Source organism: Oryzias latipes, chromosome 6 (genome assembly GCF_002234675.1).
Source record: "Oryzias latipes chromosome 6, ASM223467v1".
In the NCBI taxonomy this organism is placed as follows: Eukaryota; Metazoa; Chordata; class Actinopteri; order Beloniformes; family Adrianichthyidae; genus Oryzias; species Oryzias latipes.
The window spans coordinates 27,678,704-27,696,257 of record NC_019864.2 but is presented as its reverse complement, the minus strand read 5'-3'; the positions used below and the strand labels follow the sequence as shown (position 1 = coordinate 27,696,257).

At 36.7% G+C, this 17,554-nt stretch overlaps 2 protein-coding genes across 4 annotated transcripts; one reads left to right on the top strand and one right to left on the bottom strand.

Moving 5' to 3' along the window:
* Positions 1–3,993: 3,993 nt before the first annotated feature.
* On the bottom strand, positions 3,994–11,832 carry chmp1a (charged multivesicular body protein 1A). Of its 2 annotated transcripts, none has more exons than XM_020704231.2 (9): positions 11,704–11,799; positions 11,167–11,322; positions 9,030–9,223; positions 7,473–7,492; positions 7,311–7,388; positions 5,825–5,971; positions 5,548–5,676; positions 5,250–5,443; positions 3,994–5,116 (listed from the first exon to the last, which is right to left on the bottom strand). In XM_020704231.2, exons 3-9 carry the CDS (start codon positions 9,034–9,036, stop codon positions 5,095–5,097), a joined length of 597 nt encoding a protein of 198 aa, XP_020559890.1. In that variant the 5' UTR covers positions 9,037–9,223; positions 11,167–11,322; positions 11,704–11,799; the 3' UTR covers positions 3,994–5,094. The 2 variants fall into 2 exon arrangements, with proteins under 2 accessions (XP_020559890.1, XP_011474749.1); XM_011476447.3 differs by having other exon boundaries at positions 3,995–5,116; positions 11,167–11,286; positions 11,704–11,832.
* Positions 11,833–11,904: 72 nt separating this feature from the next.
* On the top strand, positions 11,905–15,069 carry LOC105354267 (charged multivesicular body protein 4b). 2 transcript variants are annotated; one of them, XR_908925.3, is made up of 6 exons: positions 11,905–12,076; positions 12,632–12,728; positions 13,233–13,341; positions 14,409–14,520; positions 14,607–14,759; positions 14,854–15,069. XR_908925.3 is itself a non-coding variant. In XM_011476445.2 (5 exons), the coding sequence occupies exons 1-5, from the start codon at positions 11,920–11,922 to the stop codon at positions 14,690–14,692; spliced, it is 561 nt and encodes a 186-aa protein (XP_011474747.1). In that variant the 5' UTR covers positions 11,905–11,919; the 3' UTR covers positions 14,693–15,069. The 2 variants fall into 2 exon arrangements, 1 of the variants encoding a protein (XP_011474747.1); XM_011476445.2 differs by having other exon boundaries at positions 14,607–15,069.
* The last annotated feature ends 2,485 nt before the right edge of the window (positions 15,070–17,554 follow it).

The following is a 17,554-nucleotide window of genomic DNA, read 5'->3' as shown; positions in this document are numbered from 1 at the left end:
ACAACTGGCACTTATTTTTTAAAGGGAAACCCCGCTACTTCCTGTCCGCCTTTGGTAACCTTGGCAACTTTGACGAAGCTTCGCATTAATCCAATCGGATCGGTCCATCGCGTCAGCCGCCCTCCTCCGTCAGACATGAGCAGAGGAGGTCACATGGCACAGGGAACACCGTGATTTGTACCCACTTGGGGGGGCAGCCAGGGATTACCCGTGACATATAAACACCAGAGCGCGCGCGCGCATCCCGTGCACAGTGGAAAATCGAAAGAATCTGATTAAATATACCAACTATGAAGGTTGTGTGAGTCCATCAGCCAATGTGGACTGACTATAAATAACTTGCAAAACAGGTTAAAGGGAAAATACAAAAACAATTTTATTTTCAAAATATCAACACTTTAAAAAAAATGGGGGATTTACTTTTTTGTTTGAAAAGTTCCAAAGCATAGTCCCTAAATAATTGTAGCTATCACAATTGACAAATATACAAATGTTTATTATTTAACATAAAAATGCAAGAAAGAATCAATAGAAAAAACTAAGGGTCTAAAACCCTTGTGATAACCTGCTATGCTACCAACACAGTCTACTATTATCCTATGATGTATGTTAGATTTATATATTTTAAATGTTTTTTCCCCTATATTTTACATTTAGAATGATTTTTTTTAAATCTAATCCTGACATATATGCATTCTTTTAAACACCAAGCTTTTTTTGTTGTACATTCAATGGTAATAAAAAAATTCTGATTCTGAAATTCTGAATCTATTAAAAATAAAACAGTTAAATAAATTGCTTTTATTACATCCCCTTTAATTAGGATTAAGAAATTCAAATGTTTCCTTTTTTCAGTCCTTTTTGCAATATTATGGGAATGATCTGCAGAAATTAAGTTGATTTGTAATTTCAAAAAACACCATATTTCTTTTTATCCCATTAACTATAAGAAATCTAAGAAATGTAATAGTCATACATATTAAGAATTTAAAAAAATCTGTGAATGATTTGCAGTGACACAGTCGTCACATCCCCCCATGTTTTCATTTAAAGCTTCCAGAGAGAGAAAGTGGAATGTTCCTCTCCACCGCCCACTCGATCCGATAGTTTCCGTGTTCTGATCGGTAATTACTGTCCTGTCTTGTGACACGGATCCATTTAGTCCACTAGGACAAAACAACACTCTCCTATTACAAACCCTTTGTCCCACACAAATAGAGAACCCGATACTGAAGACAGCAGCAGGGAAGGGGAACTCCATTCCATCAGCTAAGCTGTCACAGCCTATTTTTAGGGCTCCTGTTGGGAGACACTTCCATTTTTTTTATTTCATAACAGCTGTGCTCCTCAGATGTGCCTGAGTCAGTGAGGTCAGTGAAGGCTTGTCTCTGGCTGTGGTTAAAAAAAATAAAAAAAATCCCTTGTAGGACAGTGGCTCATCATCTGTTGCCTTTTCATGAATTGCGTGTCCTCCTTCTGTCAGCTCGGCTAAGTCTGGGCTTCCAGAAAAAGAAAAGGCGGGGGAGTCCTCAGTGAAAAACACTCCGTTCACGCATGACAACCTGCTGTTTGTGTATTATCCAGCCTCCACTCTGACATTTCATGAAGACGCAGGGAGTTTGTTGTAAAGACACCAGGGCCAGCGCACTTCCTAAATGCTTCCCTCCACAAACATGTTAGTTTTTCATCCATCGCAGGATAATTTACCGCATGCTGCAGAGGAGACAGAGAAGTAAATACACAACAGATTCGTTGGAAGGTTTGGGATGCAGCCTCATCTGTTTACTCAGAGAGCACAGCAGCCCGCATCAGCACACCTCATGAATATTCAAAAACCAAATGTTATTTTCAGCTCCGTGTTGCAGATGAACTCATAAGCACCTTTGATGACTAATCCAAGAAACACTATCCCGATGTGTGAAAAAAAAAAAAAAACAGAAAAAAGATGGACACATAAGTTATCCTGCTGAACACTATGAACACTATGAACACGTCCTGCTGGTGGAGGCGGTTCAGTAGGACCACAGATGCAGTTTGGGATTAATTAAGGATTTGATTTGCATAATATTCCTGGAGTTACCACGGTAACCGGGTTGGAGAGAGATTAAAGCATCTTCTTGCTTCCATCTAACAAAATTATAGGAGCCACTTATGGGAGATCAGAGTGAGTGAAAGAAAAATGGAAAAGTCATCATTTTAAAAAAAGTAAAGCAGCATTTTTTGTGTCTTTTAGAAACTCCACAACAAACTCTTAAAGTGTCCATGTGACACCTTCATTACATGGATGAGCCTAAGTATTTAAAATACAGTAAATATGAATTATGCTTTATTTATAAAGTAATTCCTGACGCCATCAAGGTACAGAAGTGCTTTACCATAAAAAGAGAAAATGCAAACCTGAGCAAATTGGAACCAATAATTAAAAATAACAGTACTGTATAACGTTAAAAAGAGGGCAGTAAAATACATGAGCAGCAGAAAAATAGTGAAATAAAAAGAGTAAAAGAAAGTAAAAGAAAATGAGTGCATTAAAAAAAAAACATTCTAAAAATATAAGTTTAAAACTGTTTAGGTCATGTGCAGCTCTGCAATATTATTCCATCACTTGGGGGGGGCCGACAACGGATAATGTCACCCCTGTGAATCTGTGGTGACCTGGCAGATTTTAAAACACTGGAATGGCTGCAAGCAGTTAAAAGATGGGGCAAAATAATTAACCCTGATTTAGAGAATAAAAGACTTTAAATTATGATTTTTAATTTTTTTCTTGGACAGTTTCTGCAGAAATTCACCTCTGAGTTTTGGGCGGAACTGTTGGTGTGAAGCAACCTCGATCGCCCCTTACCCTCCCCATTGCTGAGAGCTCTCTGTTTACACTCGCTCCTGCTAGCTTACAGCCCCTCAACCCCCCCAGATCTTACCAGTTCAACAACAATGCTGAGCAAAATAGCAGCTATCCAGCTGTTCAGTTAAGATGCAGATTCCAGCTCAGACAAGGAAAACAAAAACATTCATGGATCAGAATGGAGCAGAGCACTCAGTGCATTTTCTACATCACAAATAAGCTCTCTTTCAAACAGCTTTTGTTTTGCCTGATCCTGATTTACATCAATTGGCAAACAAAACAACACAAAAAAACGAAAATACTGATTTAAGGTAAATTTTCTTAATATATCATCAGAAAAAATGCCACAAAAGCATGTTAAATCCAGTAAAAACTACAATTCCCACAGCCCCAAATCTACACACTTGGCATCACTGAGGACCCCCAAACCTCTTCTGTAGATACAAAAAAGGAGTTTATTCAGTGGTTGGAAGATATAAGTCTTCTACAGAGGATGAAATTGTGTTGCTGGTAGTTAAGAACTTAAAAGGTTTTCAAAAGACAAATGGTAAAACTTTAAACTGAAGTGTAATTGACAGGAAGGTGAGTTGAGAACTGAAGGAATGTAATACAATTGTTCAGTAAATTCAAAGTAAAACATGTGAATGTTTATAACTTTAAAGAAAAGTCAAGTTTTTATTAAATGATAAATTATCCAAAATAAGTCATTTTTACTTCTCAAGAAATTTTGGATAGTTTAATAGAAACTTATCAATTGTTCTGTAGAAATTTTACTTTTAACTTTTTCGCAAATTAAATCAAATATGTCAAATGAAATATTTGTACTTAAACCTGTTTTTCGTCTTTGCTCTGCTGGATCAACACTTTTCACTAAAGGATTGATACTGAAACCTAAATAATCACGTTTATTTTGTACGTGTTCTAAAGCAGTCAAGTTCATAAAGAGAGAAAGTTTTTGGTTGTTTGACCAAAACAATCAAATCTGTTTTTTTCCAAATGATTCTTTTTTTTTATATCACTAGTTTTGAGTTGGTAAAACCAAGTCTTTAGTAATAAGTAAAATCGTGTCTGAATGAACAAAAATAAAACATGAAAAGCAGAAACATTTTTGTCTGCTTTTTTCTAATGAAGTCAAACGACACAATGGAGTGAGAGGGCATAATTTTATTTCCACAATATACAAAAACAAAAGTGCTGGACTCTGCAGAACTCGCATATAAATAACTTCTCCTGTGATAAAAGGAAAACTTCCTCCAAGCTTCTCGGTCACGGTAGGGTGGTAGTGTGACCACGCCCGTGTCTGACAGCAACGGTCACCGACACAGTGAAACCTCTTAAAGCTGGCGATGCACAACAAGCAAAACCAAAAGACGGAGTAGTTCCTTTGAAATAAAACCATTCCGATTCTGCGGCGACCTTTATGAGCTGCAATTTACCTGATCTCTACACTCACAGCTCCTGCAAAAACAACTTTTCCAGATCTACGCCTAAAGATATCCTCAGGATGGAATTTAAAAAAAGATATCTTGATGAGGTTTTAGTGTAGTTTGAGTGACCAGGCTGCAGACGGGGAGATGAGAAGTATCCATGACTGCAACCAGAGCTCCCCATCTGTGCGGCCGTCTTTCAGGCACTGAGGGAGGAAGCATCTACACGAGCACATGCATCCCCAAAATAAGGCTTTCAAAGCAGAGAAACGGGAATCAGGAGAATAATCTAAAACAAGTCGGAATAAACATAACGGAAAAAAATATATATAGCAAATGTGAAAAAGTGTCTTGTTTTTGTTTTCAGTGTTAAGAAAAAAAAATCAAATCTGATAAAGGAAATTGAACAAATGCAGCAGATTCTGGTGGTTTTAGTGATTGAAAACATTCCAACACCAGCATGTGACATCCAGAGACTTACAAGTTTTTAAAACCTCATTAAAACATTTGTCTTTGTACACCATTTATAACCAAATGATTTTAGAAGAATCGAGCAGAAGTAAAATGATATGAAACTGAGAGGAAAGAGGGAATGGATCGAAACGAGTAGGGTGAACCAGAAAGACGCCCCTTGCCCTCTCAGATGGTGTTTCTAGTTGCAGCGTTTGTGTACATTTATTTATAGTAGAGAGGAGGATGGTAATCAATTCACCAACGGTCTTCCTTTAGAAGCAGTTCGGTGGAAACACACACACAATTCCTGCCACCGCTGCAGATGCAGACGGATCCAAGCGGCTGCCGTGGAGCGGACTCCTGCAGCCTTCAGTTCCTGAGAGCCGCCAACCTGCGGGCAAAACGTGGAAACAAGAACATGTTAGAAACACCAAAAACACGAATATCGTTGGAGTGGGTCTTTAAAAAGATCACTGCAGCTTCATATTAGTCTGATGACGGGACAAAATAATTCTGGTGCTTACCGTCGAGTCAGCAGGTCCTCCTTGTCCTGGCTCCGTGTGCTCTCCCCTCCTAGTGAGGAGGCACCCGCAGGCAGCTGGTTGAGCTGGTCCATCACCTCCAGCCCACCCTCTTCTGCTATTTGGTGGATGAGATCATCCACCTGCTCCTGAGGTGTAGTTAGCGTCATTGCTGAGCTCATGGAATCCTCCATGACCTTTTCCAGGATGAGAAAATAGGGTTTGAAACTGAAAAGCTCAAGATCTGGAGTTGTAAGACAAACGGTGATGTCAAATGGAAGATCGGAATGCAGCCACTCACGGAGGTGTGGACATCCAGGTTCTGAACTTGGGTTTCAAACTTGTCCATGACAGCAGAGACTTTCTGGAGGTCCATGCTGTTCAGAGCTTTGTCCAGGGCCTTGGTGACCTGGCCCATATTTTTGGCCACCTGACAGTGCAAAAATGTATGCAAAAGTTTATAATCTATCAGCAGCAAGTTGATTGTAAACATGGATAAAAAATAAAATAAAATAAACTTTTTAACATTTGAGTGTTATCTTCCTGCATCATCAGCAGCATGTGATTTAGTGACTTACTCCTTTCATAGTGACCGCAGTCTGGACCTTAGAAGCCACTGCATCGACTCGTGATGCCATACGCAGCCAATTAAGACCCTCATTCTTTTTCCGAATGGCGTTCTCAGCGTATACTCTGGCACATTCCACATTCTTCTGCTGCAGAGCCTGTTAAAGAAACACAATTATATATATTTGATTTGTTTCTGGGGGATTCAGTTCTGTTTTATTTAATTATTAGTACCGTGGGTTTGATTTGTCGTCAATGATCATCTTGGGGAGAGGATTTTTTTATTTTATTTCTATGAATGTTCTCTGCTTGAAAAAACATTTACATCATAGCCAACCAGCCAAAAAACAATTGCCCTCATTTTAGCACACTGTGACTCTATTCAACCACAGAGCAGTTTCCATTTCATAGCTGATCTTTCCTGTTCGGCCTGTTTGTTTGTTTTTTCCACATCTTAAAGCACAAAGTGTCTCACAAGCTAATTGCAAATACCATTTGAAAATGCAGCGAGGAAGAGGGTCACAGCAACATGCAGTCTTAAATTTCACATTTGCCCTCATATTTATTTTCCATTTTAATCTCCTTTGAACTACAATAAAAAATGTCTGGACAAGACATTTATTTTACTCTTCACAAGTCTTGTTTAATAATATTCATTAATATCCATAAAAGTGGATGCATAGCTCAGTTTGTCGGGTGCAGGACTAACGTAAAACTATTTCTGTCATTAATCCCACTAATGAAATCACAACAATTCAAATGACTTGACATTAAAGAAGCAGCCAGATCAGTTTTCTACCAAGACACTCAGTTCAGCCCAAGGGTTCAGTCATATGGTTGTACTGCCCCCTGCTGGTTTGCGAGTGTTACTCCGAGTCACGTGACCAGAAAACACAAAAACAAAGAGGCAATGCCAGAAAATTCAACATGTGTCAAACATCACTAAGAGAGCTGCTGCTCAGAGACAGTTGGTCACATGTCTTTGACATAAAAACACAAAACAACAGCAAATACTACTATTACTATTACTACTAATACTACTACTAGAAAGTTTATATAATCTACTACTGCCACATGATTTGCTAACACAATCATGAGATGTGGGATCATTGGCTGACTAAATAGAAAATTGTGAAATTAAAAATCATTTTAAAACTGTTATATTTACTGCCAGCAGTTTTTTGTTTTGTTTCTGCAGCTGTGTTTGTTACTGTTTCATAAAAGTACACGACTGCTTAGTTTACCAACTTCCCAATTATCCTACAGAAAACTTTTCCTTTATCTGTGTCCATATCTAAAACCTCTGATCTAAGTACTTAGACGGATTACAGACAGAACATGGCAGCCTATAAGAAAAGACATGACGTCAGTCAGACACACCCAGTGCGTGATAACCAAACTAAGTGATGTCTTAGATGAAATAACCCCGACGTCTGTACATTTCATCTGTGCTGAAAGGTGCCAGCAAAAGTAAACATCACTCTTAAGATATCCCACCTTCTTGACCTTTGCCTGCTCCTTCTCAGACTCTTTTTCTGCCTTCTTGGACAGTCTCTCCAGCTGTTTTGATGTAAACTAAGGCAGAAAATAAAAAAGTGTTAAATGACCAGTTATCCATTTACCACCTAATGTAAATGACACATATTGTGAAGAACTTACCCGTAATTGAAAAAGTGTGTCTACGGAGAGAAGGAGCATAAAAAGAAAGCCAAAGTTATCCCCATGACATACTAAGATTTTTAGCATCTGGAGATAAAGCCAACAATGTCTATACAAAATCTGTTTATTTTTAAACTTATAGACTATTTTTGGAAATGTTATAAGAGCTGTCATTTGTTTTCAAACTAGAATAAATAAATGTTGATTCACAAAAACAAAGTTCAATTTTTCAAACATAAATTCTAAAATCAATTTTATTTGGTTATTGAAAACAGTTTAAACAAAAGTGGAACTTTCAAATGTATGATCTCCTACATTAAAAAATTAACAGCTTTTGTCTGTAAGAGGAAACTAACTTAAACAAAAAATGATTTGTGGATTTGATGAATGAATGCTACATTTTTGTAAAAAAAAATGTTTTTAATCAAAATTTACTAAACCTCAGTAAATTTTGGGGACTGGAACTAATATGAATCAAGTACATTTGTTGTCTTTCAAACTTTTAAGACCAAAGAGAAGCATAAATGACTACAAGCAAGAAAACCATCGTTTTGAAAGTTTTGTGTTGTTGAAGGTTAAAATCTATTTAGAGCTCATTAACATTTTACACAATAATATTGATGGTAAGTAAAAATAAAAAAGGCAAAACTAGACAGTCTGAAGAAATAAAATGTATAAGTAAGTTGTCGATATGTTTATAAAACAGTCATGCATTCATCTTCTCAATCCATTTTGTCCCTTTCGGGGTCACTTGCGGCCCTGGACAGGTCACCAGTCTGTCACACGGCCACAATCACACCCAAGCACACTCAAATTCTCTTCTAGGGACAATTTAGAGTAACCAATTCACCTATGAAGTATGATTTTGGAGTCCCCAGAAAAACCCCACGCATGTATGGAAAGAACTTGCAAACTCCAAACAGAAAGCCCCCCCATTGGTGTCCTATTTCAGGTCCCCCAGCTGCTGTGAGGCAAAATGGCTAACCACTGCACCACCATAAAGCCTTTATAAAACAATACACGTGAAAAAGCAAGGAAGAATTCTTTGACATAAAAAATTAAAATGTTCTTTAATTCATTTTTATTTACTTATCATACCATTATAACTAATAATTATAATGACCAAATGTTCTATGTTTAGGAAAATAAAATCAAACTCCAATTTAATTCACAAGTGAATTGTATGCATGATACAGGGTTGAAATCAAAGACGTTCAGCCAGGAAGTCAGTGCTGATCAAAATTCTGATGGAGAATATTCCTATTACCATTAAAATTATCAACTAAGAAAATAGTTACAGAACCAAAACACGAAACGCTAAACCAAACACTAGTTCAGTAATGGAACCATAAAGTTTTTCTAACTCTACGACCGAGTAGACAACAAGAAGGTGTTTGACAGCTACACCTTCATCAATTGGCTAGGCTAAGGCTAACGCCCAAGCTAAAATGCTAACCCTAACTTTACCTTTCTACGGGGAAACAGCCGAAAAGGGAGAAAAACAAATGGATTTCTGTTTAGATTTTTTTTTTAAAGTGTCTGTTAAAAGAGACATACCCTCCATCTCGATAAGAGTACGTTGTTTAGTCAGCTTCTTCCAAAGCTGATTTGTTTTTGTAAAAGCGGCTCTCTTCCGGGTTTGAGAAGTACCACGTGACCCGAATCCTTCTTCTTCGGCGCCTCTCTCCCATTTTTGCCCGTTGTTGTGCGTTTCCTATGTGCGCCACCTAGCGTGCATTTGCCGTTAAAGTCTGTAATCATATTCGAAAAATGAATTATATGTAAAGATTTATTAAGAATCCGAACAGTTTATGGAATATTAGCCCAAATCATTTATTTGGTTAAATGGGTGGGCTCAATTTCTTGCTATTTTCTGTCAGGTAGCTTCCTGTCAAATTAGTAAATAATTAAAGTACATTTAATCATTAGCTCGTTTTCATTACCAAGTTTTGTTAAGCTGGACTCTGATTTAATTTAATTAATTGATTTATTTATTTCAAGCATTGTAGTCACAGCAATAAAGAATGTACACAGATTTATCAAACTCATTACAGAAATGATGAAATGCACTCTTTTATTCAAACAAAACTTTTCTCCTCACAGTTGCAATGTGTGGAAAACTTATATTTTTCACAAAAACAAAACTATATTTGCATAAATGGTTTATTGCTAAAGTCTGAATTTATTATTTGATGATAAAGGAGAATGGTGCAGATTTGATCACTTTCTAAAGTAAGCACAACATTGTTGTACCTTGAAAAGAATTTGAGCTGCTAAATAAATCAATGCAACACAGTTGACATTTATTAGCACTACATATAAAAATTGAAGATCCAAATATGACACAAAGCATGATTTCATTCAGGGGAATTTGGCCTGATTGATAGAAAATGTAAAACCAGGTTCATCAGATCTCAGTAAGATATTCAATCCTGTATAAAAACATTGATGGACTTACTTGAGAAAAATTCTTTAGAATACAATCCTTTAAATACATTATTACAGATATAACCAAATAATTAACATTCAAAGTCATACATAGACATTATCCAGTAAAATATTTTATTTCCCTAATTTTTGTAAAAAGTACTTTTTCTTTCAGGGAGATGGGGAAAACATAGAATTTCTTTCTGTGGATTTTCCTTTTGACTCTATATTTTGATTATGAATGATCTACAAACATAAATTACATTAAGTTTAAGAAAAATGTGTTTTTTTAAACACAAGATATTATTCATCTTTAATGACTCAATTTTCTCTATTCCAATGGCACATTACTAATGGTAATCCTAATCATAATTTAGAAAAAATATAAGAAGAGAAAAAGGTCAGGAGAAGTTCCCCATACTGAATAATTATAAAAATATTTAAAAATATGTTTGATCTGTCTAGAAAAATGGAGAGCGAAATTAAAGTTATCAAAAAACGAGATTATTTTAAGTTTTTTAATGTATTAATTGGCCAACCAATATTTTATTTGATCTTTTTTTTATTTTATGATTTATTTCATAATGTCATGCTGGTTATTCTGTTATAAAACATATTCACAATACCTGTTTGATGAAAACGTCTTTACATCATTATTAACGTTGTTATTGTAACCCTTATTCTAACACCTTCCAGGGCTTTTTATTGCTTTATGTGTTTTGTTTCTTCTTATTTGAAGGTTCCTCATGCTGAGAAGATTTTTCGGGTTTTTGGGAGAACCAGGGGGCTCTGATTGAATTGAGTTCTGGAGATTTAGGATGACTAATTTTGGATTATTCTGCCCTAAAGCAGTTTGTGCTTCATCTTAGTTTCTTAAAAGTGCTTTGAAAATAAAATATTTACTAAATTTTATTTAGATTACTAAGAGATCTAAATTTGAAAACATCTTAGAAGATTATATGTTGATTCCTCAAAGTCAGAATTGGCAGAATATTCAGATGTTGGAGAGACTAAGAAACTAAAATACAGCAAATTTATACTGAACCGATTAATCGCTAACTGTTTTTTACGTGTGTTTTTACTCAAGAATTTAACTAATTCATTTCTGAGGGGAAGCTTCAGCAAAAACTGTGAACTTAGAAAGTAGCGCAAAAATATAAGAAAACAGAAAAGAGCAGACAATTTTTCCCCCCAGTTTGCTAAGACTTCCTCTGATTTCTCTGTCAGATCTCTTTGTTTCTCTAAACACAAACATTGAGCGTCTCACCTTTTCCTGGATGACCTTTCAGACACAGCTTTGATGCTTTCCTCAGGTAAAGTGTTGAGAAAGGTCATCGTCCCCGGAGATGTAAGGAGCCAACATGTCAAGATCCATTTCCTCCTTTTTCTGAGCAGATTTTTAGAGAAGCAAAAAGCATCAAATCTGTGAACAAATATAAATATAATAAAATTCTTTGTTCAATGGCTTCATCAGACTGAGGAAAAGAATGAGCGGTGAAACATTTCAAGACAGACGACTAGTCCAGATACCATGACTCAACTTCAGGACATTGTCCCCTTGACTAAATGAGATTCTTTATCCACGTTTTCATTTCGATTTCTTTTTAAGATGACTGTCATGTATTTTATGTACCACAAAACTTTTATTTGAAAAGACGGAAACTATGCTTTTAATATAGAGGGCCAACCGGAAACACGCGTAATAGGCGCTACCATAACAACAATAATACTACTATTACTAACAACATTAATAATCAACAACTGTTTTAGGCATTTGAGTCAGAAATTGAAACATGATATTTACCTGCTGATTCTGATGTTTCATTCTTTGTAATAATGTGATTTCCATCCAAAAATAAACAAAAAAATGTTTGTTTAAATAGAAATAAAATATATTTTCGAGGTTTGTTGCTAACATTATTAAAAAGAAAACACATGCAAAATAGTAACTGACTTAATTTTTCTGTTTGAATAGGAAAGTGTTTTCTTAAAAAAAAATACATTAAAGAACGGAGTCTGCATGCCCGCTATAATGTCGAGCTGCGGGGTAAAAGTCAGGAATCCCGCGGCCTCTCCTCAAATCCAGGGGCTGTTGGTCAAAAACGCAGAACCGTCACAAAATAACATTAAGCAGGAACTTTGGTGGGCAAAGAAAGACCGCAGAATTAATCAAAGAGGTGAGAAATTTGATAGAAAATGCTCTTTTTTAAAAAACAACTGTTTAAATGTCCCAACGGAAAGTTAGCTAGCTATCGAGCTAATTAGCATATTAGCAAACCCGCAAAAATTACGATCCAGAAAAAATTTGAAAATAGAAGTAAAAAGACGATATTGCGGTTTTTTTTAATAGAAAACATTGTAAAAGTGTTTCAGATTCCAGTTGAAAAAGCCAATTTACTTATAAAGTAGACACCTTTTATTTTGGAAATACTGTTCCTAATTAATTTTTTCAGTAACATTTATTGAAATTACAGTGAGATTATTGCTTTAAATCTAAATATAATATTTTATAGCTTACTTCAAATATTTGTATGTGCTTGTTATTTATTTTTAGTTTTTACTTGTTAAATTATGGCTTATTGCAAAGCAAACAAACATCTTTATTAGTTTATTATAAGTTTATTTGACAGTTTACATAGACAAATAGGTATATATGTTTTGCAAATAACCCTGTCGTTCCTTCAGAAATCCCCTTTTCACTGGATTTTCTGTGTTCCATGCGGTGGATCCAGTGGTTCTGCAGCCGTCAAATAGAAGGAAGAGCTCCCAGAAACACCTGCAGCACTTCAGCTGTGCTTTCAAGACCATGAGATCCGCTCTGGAACACGCGTAAGGAAGGAAATGTTCGCAAGCGAAAGCTTCTTTAAACCAGTGGAAATGCAGAACAAAGTGTCCTACAGGATTCCTGATGGATCGTAGAAAATCCCAACAGCCAGAGATGTAGTCATCCACAATAAATACCTTCAAAAATTCCTAAAAATATATCAAATGCGATTTACCATTAAGTTTGCAAAATTTCCAATCCACAAAGGAAGTCATGAACTCAGTAATGGGTACACAACCTAATAAGATATGATCTCAGAACACCAACGTTTGCATTAACATTGACCATAAACAAATGAAAATGGTCTGCTTGGAGAAAGAATCTTCAGTGGAGAAGGAGATGTTTCCGAGTCGCTCTACCTTCTGCTTTGTATGGCTGGGAAATGAAGGAATTAGTTTTATAGGGATCCTAAAAAGTCCTAAATGTAACTTGTAGGAACTCTATTATGGGTCATATATCATAATTGAACATTTTTACGTTGACTTTATCTGAACTGATCTTGTTTACAGAGAAATCATCAACAGAATGAATGACCTGATAAATGACAGCATGAAGACAGAAGACGCTACTCCTGATGTATCAGACTACTTGTCTGTAAATGAGGAAGAGTTTGATGAGGTGGGTGAAGGAGGCTCTCCTGTTTTAAAGGAACTTCAGAAAATTCCTGGACTTTTTTATTTGTACTCAAATTCCCTATTTTTAAGTGAGAAAAGTAACTCCAGTTCTTTGAACTGAAATACAAAAAAAACGAATTTTCAGATTAAGACACTTTGAAAATCATCCACCAAAGACGCAAAAGGCCTTTCATAAAGATTCATTTTGGCCTCAAATGAGAGAAAAACAACACTTTAAGACTGAATATATAAAAAATAAAACATTTTTTTGATTTGACCTTTGTCCATATAGTGATGAAATGACACATTCTACTTCCTCATAATGGAAGCCAGTCGGGGCAAAAAAGAAGAGGTACGCAGACGGAGCTCAGAGGAACCCCTCAAGGGAGGGTAGAAGAGGATAGTTAGTGTCTGAGGCGGACACGAAAGGTTCAGCTGAATGTGAAGTTTTCAACAAGTTTTAGCTTTAAAGTTTTGGTTTAGAACTAACAAGAAGGAGTTATGACACCTAATTGTGACATCACTTAGATTTAATGATTAGACATTGTAGTTTTGTGGAGCTTCGCCTGGTGTTTTTTCACATTGTTTTGACTTTTATTTATATTATTGTATTTATTATTTATATAATTACATGTTTGATCATGTAATATACCATACAAAACTGTGTGATCTCAATGTTTTTAATTTTTGCAGTAAATAATGACTAAATGGATTTGCCGGAATGGACATTTCTTATATAATTTTCGATTCATTTTGGAATTATTGTGTAATTTAATGAAATTTCTGTTGTGAAAAATATTTTTGAAAAAAAGAAGCTGGGGTTTTACTAAAAAGATGGATATCAAATATTGCCGCAAAAAGCAGTTTTGAAGATGAACTATTAGAGCAAATTGTACTAAAAAAAAAAAAAGAAAATGCTCTAAAAGGCCCTGGACTACTAAGAGTTGAGCATTTATCTTTTGGGTATGTGTATTGTGTCATTGATCTGAGGCTGTATTTACCCTGTTTTTAATATGGTTTGGACCTTCTAATCCATGTTTTTTATAATCCTGGTTGCTGTGTTTCCTACAGAATCTTCTCCTGGCAGAGCTGGAGAAGCTGGAGAAGAGTTTGGACGAGAACCTGTTTGAGGCGGACAGAAAGGAGGACCTGGAGTTTCTGGCTGCATCACCATCGCATCTCGGTGAGAACCTCTGAGCTTCTGGATGAAGCCAAACTCAGGTGAGAAGAAGCGCTGATATCATCATTTCTCTTGTTTGTTCCTTAAAGCCAAGCTGGAGGAGGAGGAGGAAGAGGAGGAGGAGGACATCGAAGAGGACTTGGAGTATCTCCGACAGTGGGCCAACTCCCTGTGATCCAACCCAACACGTTCAGAAGAGGAGAGATGAGTGAAATGAAGGAGCGACCACGACTTTTCTTTGTGTAAAAGTGTTCACGTTCTGTCTTCTAAAGTCGCAACAAATTAAATGTATGAGAGGGAGAAAAATAAAGTTTCTGTTTTTGTTCTGTCTTACAGTTAGATTACAAGTTGCAGTAAGTTCTCGGTGCTCCGCTTGAACAGATGGACCAGTTCTGGTTGTTGTGGTCAGCAGTTCCACCTTCTCAAACCGTCTCACTGACATTTCTATGGTTCCGATTTATTTCACTGATCCGGTTCGGGTCTTGTTCTCTGTTTCATCCTCTGAATGTTTTATTCATTTATGGTTTTGGAATAAACTGCAATGAAAATCGAGTGTAATTTATTTATTAACTTAAAAAATAAATGAATTATTTTCATTTGGGGTCATCATTTTGTCTAACTTATTTTCAGCTGAAATTACCACAAAGACAGCGAGCGGGTGGAGGAACAGCTAGAGAGGTTGGAGGTTTTCAGAGTCTCTGAAAATGAGAGGACTGGTGAGGTGACAGAGAGCAGAGGTGGAGGACTTTAGGCTCAGGACAACAGAAAGTGTAGGAAAGAGGTGTAGAGAGATGTGCAAGCAGGTTGGAACGGGTGGAGGAAGGTCTCAGTCGTGATGAAAGGAACGGCATAGAAGACTGGTGAGAGCAGCCATGTTGGTTTAGAGACCGATGTAGAGATGAAGATGTTTAGGTTCTCTTTGGGAGTGACCTGCAATGAATCCACCAGAGGAGCGGATCCCGGTAGATGTTTGGAGATAAATGCAGGGAAGCAGATGAAGATGATTTAGACAAGTTGAAAGGAGAGTAGAAAAGAAGGGAATGAGGGAGGCAGAGGACTCACTGTAGCGCCCCCTAGAGGGAGCATCTGAAGGACAGAGAAGAAAAAGATTCTGTGAGGTGTAGCTGTCTAGTCTCCCCTGGATGCAGAAAAAAACGAATTTTTCAAACACTTTTTTCTTTCTACTTCTGGAAATTTCAATAACAATCACCGTATTTCCTCTTTCTAAATCACATTGTTCCAGGTTTGATGGAAACATGGTTGTGTTTCTTTCGCTCTCAAACAAGATTTGCTGGTTAAATCCTGGATCCTTTGCTGTTGCCATAAGCAACTTCCCCGGATTACTGTCCCTCAGTCGGGCAGACAGAGGGACAGAGATGGGACGAAGACGCAGACTGACTGCAGCTTCCAAAGCATGAGCTTCATATTTGTGGATATGAATGAGTTCTGCGACAGCTGAGTGAAGCTCAATGGGTTCTGGAGCAAGCCAGAGGGAATATTCAGGTAAGAACCAACCTCTGGGATCCACCAGAATGGAAACCAACACACAGCAGCAAAAGACCTACGTCAACAAACCGAATCAAGTTGATATTAATCTAGATGTCAAATGAAGAATTTATGGTAGAAACAGTTCAGTTTTCATGACACAGTTTAACGTTCAATGGCGTGGATGAAGGATGGAAAATGCTGAAAGTAAATATTTCCTTCAGAAGAACACGTGGTGAAGCTACATTCAAAAAGTTAAGACAACTTGTGTGCATTTACACAAACCTTAAAGGAAGCTGCACAACTGCTTCGTCTCCATTTCTTTTCAGAAGAATGGCATTAGGACAGTTTCTGATCATCATTAACTTTAATCTGTGTACATCCATGCAGTTCCTCTGTGATCCAGACACAATCCTTACACCATTAGGAAATTAGCTCAATCCAATTTGAGAGGTCGGTTGCTGTTCACGCCAGAGAACTGCTGGGATCACATGACTGAGCTCACAAACACACACAGCGGCTGCTGGATATTCCCGAGTCAGCAGGTCCGGTCGATCAGCTGGCCTGAGCTTCAGGCCTGAGAGGACGTCCAGCAGCAAGATGTATACAAAGAAAAAAAAGATAAGCTGCTGTGTCTTTGGAACCACTATGAGATACAAACTGTGGTTTAAAATTCACTGGAAATTAGAAATATCCAGCTTCTGCTGTTAAAACTTCTACTGGTAAAATATCATTGTCAATGAACGCAACTCCAGTGATTTGTCAAAAGTAGTTGATTTAGTAGCTACAGAGGCTGCGTCCGAATTCCCACCCTACTCCCTAACTACTAAAAAACCATACAGTACTGCACTATGTGGTGCCCTGGATTTTAAAAGCAATTCGAACACCATGCTCACTGCTTTTTTTTTAAACGGCGAATAGGACGTCATCGATTTCATGAAGTGAAAATCTAATTGATATGATATTATTTATGAATCCACTGTGTTCTGAAGATAAAAATGATTGATATTTTATTTAAAAAATACAATTAAATACATTTTCTTTGCAAAAAATTGTGGTCTATATGCACCAATCTGGTGAACATCAATGCACAGTGGTTTTTCGCAGAGACTTGTGGGAATATGTTTTGGGGCACTGGATTTTGGAATTGTAGGTTCGGACAGCACTACAAAATGACTATATATAGTGCACTATGTAGTGAGTAGTGGAGGAATTCAGACACAGGGACTAAGATTCTCAATGCGAAAAATTCTACGGAGGGGTTTTTGTGCAACACTCCCTGTTTTGAGCATAAAACTTAAAAAATATTGTGTGCTCAAAAAGTTATTTTGCAATTGAAACAGAAAAATATGTGCAAAATACGTGCAATCAACATAATTTACACTCAAAAAGTGAGTATTGTGCTTGGAATAATGGCTCAAACATCCCTCCACAGAATTACGGTATACATTTTCTATCTGTTACAGAGAATCTTTGTTAAATACCCGAGGGCTGAGGACAAACTTTTATAGTAAAAAGTAAAATTAGTATATTTTCACTCACGTTTTCCTAA